Source organism: Echinops telfairi, unplaced genomic scaffold (assembly GCF_000313985.2).
Source record: "Echinops telfairi isolate 266 unplaced genomic scaffold, ASM31398v2 ScPeMD7_7412;HRSCAF=8450, whole genome shotgun sequence".
NCBI classification, from domain to species: Eukaryota; Metazoa; Chordata; class Mammalia; order Afrosoricida; family Tenrecidae; genus Echinops; species Echinops telfairi.
The window spans coordinates 7,227,068-7,237,278 of record NW_022111312.1 but is presented as its reverse complement, the minus strand read 5'-3'; the positions used below and the strand labels follow the sequence as shown (position 1 = coordinate 7,237,278).

Below are 10,211 nucleotides of genomic sequence, written 5' to 3'. Positions count from 1 at the left end.
TTGACCTCTCTGGGGTCTCCTACAAGGAAACAGACAACTACTATCCTTCTCAGAAGGGAGTGGGCCCTACTTGTTGTGGGATAAACAGTGGTGTCTGCTTGGTCTAGATGGCTGCTTCTGATGACCTCCAAGTGTATAGTCATTCGCAAGCAGCAAGTTTGGCATATATTTGGGGGAGACAGCTTGAGAGAAATCCTTCTGTTTCCCACATGCTAAGATGGAGAGGGACACAAAACAGGGTGGGGACATGAACGTATCGGCGGTCATCAGCAAAGGTTGCCTGGAGAAGGTGACATTCACCCTTAGGTGTGAAGGACAAATTGGAGAGGGGGGTGGCATGGTATATAGTAGATGTAGATCGTAAAAAGGACAGCAGGGGCTGGCATTTTATTTTGTTTTCTGTGTTCTGCCAAGCATCATTACAAGCATCTTAGGTTGACGTAGTGCCTGTCTTAATTGTCTACTGCTGCTATGGCAGCAATACCACAAGTGGGTGGCTTTGTAACCAACAGAAATTTACTCTCACCGTTAAGGAGGCTAGCAGTCCACATTCCGAGTAGAGGCTCCAGGGGAAGCCTTTCTGCCCCAGGGGAAGGTCCTTGTCTCCATGTAACATCTGTGAGCTTTGCATTCCTCAGAACTGCCTGTGTGCATTGGCATCAATCTTGCTCTAAGTCTAGGAGCTTCTCAGCGCAGGGACCCTGAGTCCAAGGGGCACAATCTACTCCAAGCCCTTCTTTCTTGGCCGGAGCCAGACGACTCCTCTGCTCAGCCCTCTCTCTGTTTAACTCTTATATGATAAAAGCAATACAGGCCACGCAATAGAGAAACTCCCCTCACGTTGGATCCTGGCTGTGACCTGAATGAGGGTGTTGCATCCAACCCAAAGGAGCACTGGTGGAATGAGGGCAGCAGTTTGAAACCACCAGCTGCTCCCTGGGAGAAAGATGAGACTTTCTACTCCTGTGAAGAGTTACAGTCTCAGAAACACACAGGGGCAGGTCTTCCTTGTCCTGTCGTGTCTGCATGAGTCAAAATCGACTGGTTTGTTTTGGTTGTATCTGACCCTAGTGCCCTAAAACAACTGATTGACTGATCGTATCAGATCACATGATAGAAAATGATTACCGAACCACTGGGGTTCATGGCCTTGCCAAGTTGAGACACTTTTTTTTAGGGGACATAATTCGATCTATGACAATGCTAATCTCCCCAGAGACACTGAGTTCAGGCACTACGCTAAAGGCCCTTCAGGAAGCAGTCTGGTTCCATGGTAGAAGCCTCACCTTGCAAGATGGCGATGGCAGAAAAATCCGTGGTTTTTGCATGTCGGTGTTGATGAAGATAAGAACCTACAGATCTGTCTGGGAAGAAGTACAGCCCGAACGCTCCTGAGAGGCAAGGGTGGCCGGATTTCGTCTCATGCACTTGGGAATGTGTGATCAGGAGAGGCCAGTCCCTGGAGAAGGACATCACTCTTGGTCAAGTAGAAGGTCATCAAAAAAGAGGAAGACCCTTGACAAGGTGGGCTGACCCCGGGGCTGCAGCAATGGTCTCAAACCTAAGGGCCCTTGTGAGGACGGTGCAGGACGGGGTGGCCTTCCGTTCTGGGGTGCGTGGAGTCAGAGCAGACTTGACGGCACCTGCCAACCGCAACAAGTTGGGGACCCAGGTTCAATCCCCAGCCCCAGCCACCACCGCCCATTGGAGGCTTGCACGTGGCTGTGGCCCCGAGCATGTTTCTGCACACCTTCCAGACTCAGTCACAGAAGCAATGCCTGGGGTTGTACACCCAAAAGTCAGCCAGCGAGAACCAAGTGGAGTGCAGCAGTCCAATCTAAGGCCAGCCGTGAGGACGGACAATGTGATGTTCTGTTGTGTAAGGAAGGGGTCGCTGCCACAATATCAGCTATTTGCTCATCCGCCCTGCAAACCATGGGGCTCAAAACCACCCTTCTTGGTGCCTCCTCTTCCTTGAGCACCAGTTTTCCTCCTCTGCCTGGTTTGCTTTCCTGTGCCATGATCAGCCCACCCTGGGTAGAAGCCCACCCTGCCTGGGGGCTGAACGAATGATCCAACCCCTCCCCAGGAGCAAGTGAGGAAAGGTCCGGGCCTGGGGGAGGTTCCCTGCAGCCTCTTCTCCTCCCCTACACCCCTGAGGAAGGGGATCAAGTAGATGGCAGTTCTATAATCAGAGCCCCCATCGCCTCGTTGGGAACCTGGCATTTCCTCACCCGGGGGACACAGGGCTTGCTGGCTGCTTTCAAAATGTCAACATCTGGTGAGAAGCTTCTCTCCCTTTCCAGGTGTTAGCATCCCCCCAGCCTCTCCGGGAGCCTCCCAACCAGGAGCAGGAGGGGCTGGGTGGCAGGCTCCCAGGCCATTTTGGCCCCAATCTCTGAAAGATCCAGAACCCTCTTAACCCAAGCACAGACCACCTGGCCCTCTGAGGGCCAGGTGGGGGCAAACCTGCCATGGCCTTGCTCCAAGGGGCAGCCCCAGGCAGCCACAGGAGCTGCCTAATGCTCCTGTGTTAGCCTGACGCCACAGGAGCCGCCTAACGCTCCTGTGTTAGCCTGGCACATCCCAGCTAACTGGACCGGGAGGAAAAGAGCAGCTGGGATGATCCACTTGGACCATGCACAGGTGTGACCCTTTGCACACTTGCGTCCCCTTGCACACAACGCTGGGGCCGAGAGCTCAGCCCTGGCTCAGACCCGGCTCGGGTCTTCCCTGCTTGGTGAGGTGGGTCAGGCCAACCAATGAGCATCCTGCTGACCCTCCGTTCCCTGGTGTTGCTGCTCCTCGTGGGCACCCTCACGTCAATTCCAACAGAAAGGGACCCCGAGTGCAAGGCAAGCGGAACGCCGCCCAGCCCGGCACCATCCTCCCAGTTGTCTCTGTTTGAGCCCACTGTGGCAGCCGCCCTGTTGGTCCATCTCCTCGAGAGCCCCCCTCCCTTTTCAGTGACCCTCTCCTCCACCAGGGACTGACCCTCCCTGACCACACGTCCCGTGGCCAAAGCGTGCGAGATGAGGTCTCGCCATCCTTTCTTCCAAGGAGCATTTAGGGCTGTCTCCCTCCGAAAATGGATCTGTTTGCTCTTGAGGCAGCCCAGGATGTGTTGAATCTTCTTGGCCAGACAGGAATGCGGAGGCCGCGGGTCTTTGATCTACCTTAGTCACCGTCCAGCTTCGGCGTCCATAGGAAGTGATCGAAGGTGCCAGCGCGTGGGTCAGACACAACTCAGCCCTCAAAGTGCCCTCCATGCCGTCCAGCGCTTTAAAGAAATCTTGGGCAGCAGATTTTCCCCGTGCAATCCGTTGCTAGACTTCTGCTTCCGTGGGCGCTGATGATGGATGCTGATGATGCACTGAAATCCTGACACCTTCCATCCCCCACAACAGCAGTCACCACCCAGTCAGTTCCACCCGCCCCACCCCGTCTGTGTCAGAGTAGAACTGTTCCCCACAGGGGTCTTCATGGCTGTGACCCTTTGAAGGCCCATTTCCAGCTCTTTCTTCCGAGGCACCTCTGAGTGGGCTCAAGCTGCCAAACCTCCCAGGAGCTGAGCAGTTAAACCATTTGCACCATCCCAGAATTCCCAACCTGTAAGAATAATCAGAAGCAGGCACCTGTTGTCCTTGAGTCTAATCTGACTCATGACGTCAGAGGACAACATGCAGGTCCCCAGAGGGCTCCCAAGGCAGTGGTCTTCATGGAAGTAGACTGGCCACACCTTTCGATCTGTGGTGCTGCTAGTGGGTTCGAACTGCTGACCTTTGGGTTAGCGGCCAAGTGCTCAACCATTGTGCCACCAGGGCTCCTTCAACAGCTAATGTTGATACCAACACTCATAGCTGGTACTGGGCAATGCAAGCACTGTGCCCAACACTCTAGACCAGGGGTGGGAATCTCTGGCTCTCAGGCCCTTCACAGCCCCTGAAATCATCGTCCCCAGCTAACATCACAGCCCTCACCAAAGAGGAGACATTCCGGCCAACACATCAGGGGTGAGCTCAGTAAGTATTTGACCAGTACGACCCGTGAATGATGTTACAAGTGTCCAAATGGTGCTTGGCCGGGGGAAAAAAAAGGTTCCCCAACCCTGCCATAGATCCTCAGTCCCATTCAATCCCCAGCCCCATCCAGTGAAGTGTTATTGCTGCCCCCATTTTTACGATGAGCAAGCGGATGTCTAGAGGGTTTAGTAGTTTGGTGACAGTCACGTGACCGGTCAGGGGTGGAGATGGGATGTGAACCCAGGCTGTGCAGTCCCAGATCCCATTCCGAACTTTGCAGGGCCTGGCACAGAGCTGAATGTTCAAGACCTGTTCACTCTGACTGCTGTTACCACCGGCTAATTATTATCGTGCCGACGGAAAGCACATAGTGACCCTGTGAGACAGGTCGGAAGCACTGCCCCATGGTACAGATGAGAGCCTTGTGGCCCGAAAGGAAAAGGACCCCCCACATCATTGTGGGTGACAACACTGCCTCTCTTTCCCTTTATAACCTTGCTGTCAACCCTTGTCGGTCACTCAGCTCCGTGTGTCCCCAGTATCTTGTATCCTCTGGGCTCCGAACCTCAGGAGCACATAGGAAGGAGCACTGGGGTCTAGAGTGGAGATTCGGGGGAGCATAGAGGACTGGATCCCAGGCTCAGCTCTCTTGCCTGTTTATACTTAGCAATGGGGTATCAGGCACCCTGCTTCTCAAGTCCCCTGGGTGGGGCAAACTTCATACAATCAGCTGCTGACCGAAAGGCTCAAGCAGGACTTGGGGGAGGAGGGGGTTGTTTTGGGTTTTTTTTTTCCTGCCAAGGGCCACTTGGATATTTATGACATCATTCATTCGAGGGGGTCATCGAAAATGATCCACTTAAAAATCAGCCTGCCACCTTTGGTCCAGCACTCGATGAACTCAGCCCTCGTCTGACGGCCAGACTGCTTCTCTCTGGTGAGATGCATGATGTAAGCCAGGCCTTCGTGAGCCTTCGGCGCCTCTCAGGCTGGACATTCCCCAGCCCTGTGTTGGAGATTTGAGCCTACTCCACCAGACGCCCCTCAGGAGAAAGGCCTGGCCACCCACAGCCTACAGAGCTGCCATTCTGCCGGGACACAGATGGGGGCACCGTGACTCAGGACTCAACGGCAACTGGCTCGGGTGGCTGCACATCTTGGAGCTTCCATTCCTCATCCGGAAAAGCCAGCACACCGTGGGCATTCGGGTGGCCAGTGTGTGTCCCACGGCCGAGCCCAGATCAGGCCCAGAGAGGCATTCTTGGACTGTGACCTAAAATGAAATTCCCCTGCACACGGCCATGGCCTTCGAGCGCATCACAGTGTGGCCATCATCCTACCAGACGTTTGTTTGCTTCCACCTCTGGAAGCTCAACCCCCAAGAGAAGCTACAGACACCACGCCCACCCCCACGCCCCACGACAGTTGGTCATGCTGCAAGACTTGGGGTGCCACCCACAGGGCCCACTGGGGTGGCCTGAGCAGCCTCCCTGGGTTCCATTCTACCATCTTGGGGTGTCTGCTGGTGACCCCCCTTGCAGAGCTTCCCTGGCTCTAAGCCTTCGAGATTAACTTCTCTCTTTGCGAAGGTGCCCCAAGTCTCTAGCCTTAAGCTGCTATTAAACTCATTTTTGGCCCCAGCGGGTTGGTGGGGCCAGCTTTCTCCTGACCCAGCTCACGACCCAGTGAGACATCCAGGTGGGGTTTTTCCCCCCATCCCCTTCCTGGGGTTACACATGCTCCCCAGCCACCCCGCAATATATCCTCTATATCCTTTAGGATATATATCTGCTAGGAATCTCTGCCGAGCCCAGGAATCTCTATCTTCCAGCCCAAGTGGCGGCAGGGACAACCTTTGCTGGCATTCACTTCCCTCTGCATGAGTCATCACCTGCTCTGTGGCCCCCAGGTCTTCAGAGGTCACTTAGTCATAAGCCAAGCCTTCCAAGCCCTGCTGCCCTCAGGGGTCAGAGCCAGGAAGGGCCCTGAATCAACTCGTGTTTGGGTTCAGCCCAACTGGAATTTCCACGTATTTTGCTAACTGTTTGTTTTCAGTAGTGAGTACAATCACGCACCACGCAACATCCTTTTCAGTGATGCCCGACAGCATGTACGTCTGTGGTCCCATACCGTTATAACAGAGTTCTGCGATCCCAATCACAGCGGGGGTCGAGAACTCAGCAGCTGCCCAGATGCAGCACGTGCACCTCCTGCCTCTTGTACAGAAAAGAGATTGTGTTGCCCGCCATAGCCTGTTGTTGTTAGGTACCCACTGCGTTTGGCTTCGATCCCCATGGTGCAGCCGATCCCAATGCTGCCCAGTCCTGCGCCATCCCCACAATTGTTATGTTCGAGCTCATAGTTGCCAGCACTGTGTTCACCTCCCTTTCACTGACCTCTGCGTTCCCAGAGACTGGTCTCTTCTGATCACATGTCCGAACTGGAACCGACTTGATGGTGTCTAGCAACAATAATGACAGCAAACACTCCCCCCCCCCCAATGATTCTATGGTCCCACCCGCCCCACTCCCATGCCATGGGGAGTACCTCCTTCCTTCATCTTCCTCGGCAGATGATGAAACCAGACCCCCCCCCCAAAAAAAAAAACACCACTGCCATCAAGTCAATTCTGATTCACAGTAACAGCGTGCAGGGTTTCTAAGAATTGTCGATCTTTATGGGAGCAGACAACCTCCTCTTTCTCTCTCAGAGCAACAGGTAGATTCAAACCCCTGGCCTTGTGGTTAGCAGCCCATGTCTGACCCACAGAAGGCTGTAGAGCGTGGACTGTGTAATCAGGAACAGAAAGGAAGGAAGGCCCGTCTCAGGCAGTTCACATCAGAAACAATGCTATGCGTGTCCTTGGTGGTGGTGGTGGTTGGTGGTGGTGGCAGTGGTGGCAGCAGCCCTGGAGTCCACTCTGTCCCATGGGGACCCCGAGTGTGCAAAATAGAGCTGCGCCATCGCCGTGTCCTGGCTGTAGCCTTTCAGAAGCAGACCACTGGGCCTGTCTCCTCAAGAGTTTGTGGGTGAGCTCGATCCACCCACTGCTCGGTTCCTAGTCCACTGCAGAGTCATTCGCGAATTCTTAGATGCACAGCCAGGAACGGGTCCTCTGAACTTGCTGAGCAGACAGACCCCTACCCCAGGTGTGCAGAGAAACAAATCCAGCGACACCTCAAATATGTATAAGAAAGAGCTTTAGATCAGCAAGTCATCTTACATCCAGGGAAGGCATCTCAGCCCAGCCCAACTGGAGTCCACAAGACCAGTGCAAGCCAGGGCCCTCTTTAGACTCAGTGTAGCGTAGCGTAGGCTGGTGACGCAGGTAGGTGATGCAGAATGCAGGAGGAGCCCAGTCTGTGGGTGCAGAGCCACGTGGAACCCCCTGGGGACAGAGAGCACACACCTCTCTATTTGGCTGTCACCATCGCCCTGGCTCCTGCTGTCTTGCCTGGCACCGCGAGCGGGCATCCCTGGGTGTGTGATGCTCCCCGATCATGCTTTTTCTTGTTTCACCAACAAAAGCTTTGCGGTCATCCTTGATGAAGCAAGCCCGTCTGCACCAGTTTTCCCAATAGGATGTGTTCACCCCAAGTCTCGATGTCCCCTTCGGGTCATCCTCTCGGCATTCCCGGCATTTTCACGCTGTGGTCGTGCGCTTCCTAGACCACAGTATCGTAAACGTAGCTTTTCTAGACACTGAGGGACCCACCTAGGTTTATCGCCGTGGTCTAGAGCCAGACCCACGTTCTCTCGCGGGTCTGCCTGTAGATCCTCAATCAGCATGTGCTGAATGAGTGGTGAGTGTGTGGGTATTCACAGCTGGCATGAGGCAGGCTGGTCAAGAGGTCAAGGGAGATGGCTGGGGAGCCAGCTTACCTGCCTGCCTTTGACACCCAGCTCCACTCATTAGCTCTTGTCCTCTTGGGCAACTTGGCTGGCCTCCCCGTGCCTCTGCGTTCTCATCTGTGAAATGGGTCGTGGCTTGGCAGACAATAAGTGGTCATTGTACGTTAGTCTTGGGCTTTCAGCGTTCTCCGTGATTTCCATCCTGCACTTAACCCAAACCCGCTGCTGTTGCCTTAGCGCCATCCGATAGCAACCCTAGAGGGAAAAGTGGAACTGTCCCTTACGGTTTCTGAGATTAAACCTTTATGGGAGTAGACAGCCTCCTCTTTCTCCTGTGGATTTGAGCCGCCAACCTTGTGGTCCGAAGCCCAACAGTGAACCCACTGAGCCACCAGGGCTCGGCCCACTATCCACCCGCTGGTTTAACAGAGCCTTCCTTGCTTCCACTGTGTAGCTCCTACATTTCCTCGCCAGACTGAACCCCTCTGGCTGGTGGCGTTTGGACCCTGACTCCTTTCTGACTTCACCCCCTGGGGCCCCTCTCTCCTACACCCCTGCCATGCTGCCCTCCTTGCCACCCCTGTGAGCTTGCTGAGCAGACCCCTACCCTAGGGCCTGTTGGGAGCCATCCCAGTCACGGAGCACTGGCCTTCCGTGCCCCTGCTCTGCCACCGTCAAGCACCTCCCCCCGTGCCCCCGCTGTGTACAATCTTCTCACATCCTCAGATTATAGTGTTCATTCACGTGTGTGCGTGTCACTGTCTCCGCTTCTTTCACAAGGACTCTGCAGGAGGCCAAGGGCCCTCCCTGCCTGTCTCCTTCCCCTGGTACCTAACAGTGCCTGACACATAGAAGGTGCTCGGGAAACGCAAGACAGACAGACATCGAGTCGATGCCAGCTCATAGCCACCCTACAGGACAGGGCAGAACACCCCCTCCCCCCGCCGGGTTTCTGAGAAGGTAACTCCTAATGGGAGTAGAAAGCCCCATGTTTCTCCCACCGGAGCTGCTGGTGGTTTCGAACTGATGACCTTGGGAATCACAGCCTGAAAGTTCGTGGGAAATTTCCAGGATCCTTTCATGGCTGCTTTCCTGTGGGCTTTTTGGAGATGCCCACTCGTATTTGTGTGATCTCCTGGTTCTAGTTCAATGCCCTCTGCTCTACTGCTGGGCCCGAGGGTCACTCAGCACTGGGCATCGCCTCACTGTCCTGGCCAGGCTGTTGCATGAGTGCACCCCCTCCCCAGGCAGGGTGGACGAGGGCAGCTCAGAGACCTTCACGACAAAAGGTGCTCCTGACCGTGAGGCCCCTGAGCATCAGCCCACCTGGGACCTCACCTGCCTCATCTGCAAGCCAGCATACAGGATGAATGTGCTGGAATGTGCCGGAAGCAGGAGCAGCAGGCAGTGCAAAGGTCCTGAGGGAGGAGTGAACTTGGCCTTTGGGAGAGGCAGAAACCTGAGCGTTGGCACAAATCGTCTGTCTAAGCGTCCAACCCTGCCACTCCAGACCTTCCTGTTTCCCATTGAGCTTGCCAGAAACAGCGAGTGTGGGCTGTGGGAGGGGGGCTGGCACATCCAAGGAACTTGTCAGGGCTGCAGGGTGATTCCTGGCCTGGCCCTCAGGGCTGTTGGCATTCAGAGAGGCCTGCGATGTCCCGATCCGTCCCACTCAGTGAGCACCGACTAGATGCCAGACTCTCCCCAGAGCAGATCCCTCCCAAGGTAGAGGGCCCTCCCTGCCTGGGTAGAGGACCCCGGTCCACCCACCTTCACACACCTGCATGACCAGGACGAGGGAGTCCTGCTCGGTGAGCAGGCAGCAGGTGACTCGGCCAGATTCCAGGAGGACCAAGACAATCCCTGTGGAGAAGTCTCCCGGTCCTCCCCGAGCCTTGGCCTAGTGCTCCATCGGCTTCCTTCTTCCTTGCAGCCCCCAGCCTCGGGAAAACAGTCGCCCACTAAGAATGGCAGCCCCTCCAAGTGCCCCCGCTTCCTCAAGGTCAAGAACTGGGAGACTGACGTGGTTCTCACCGACACCCTCCACCTGAAGAGCACCTTGGTGAGTTAGGGGAGGCGGGATAGTGGCGAGGGGGGGCAGGGTTGCTCTGTTCAGCGCTGTCCACATTGGGGGCGGGGAGCTTCCATGGAGTCTTGGGCAGGGAACTGTCCTGAGCATGATAGGATGTTTCGCAGCTGCCCTGGTCTCCACCCATGAACCTCCCATCTCAGATTGTGGCCACCAAGACGTGCCCCGGAGAGAAGATGCGCCCGTTTGAGAGTCTAGAGACGCTTCTTTGTGTGTGTGTGTGTGTGTGTGTGTGTGTGTGTGTGTGT

The 10,211-nt window shown here is 55.4% G+C and overlaps 1 protein-coding gene across 1 annotated transcript in view; it reads left to right on the top strand.

The window, feature by feature from the left end:
* The window catches only part of NOS1 (nitric oxide synthase 1), a 93,575-nt gene that overhangs the window by 15,912 nt on the left and 67,452 nt on the right, over positions 1 to 10,211 (top strand). The window contains exon 3 of the mRNA XM_045296705.1: positions 9,808 to 9,936. Within this exon, the coding sequence (XP_045152640.1) occupies positions 9,808 to 9,936 (129 nt within the window). The remainder of the gene's footprint in view (positions 1 to 9,807; positions 9,937 to 10,211) is intronic.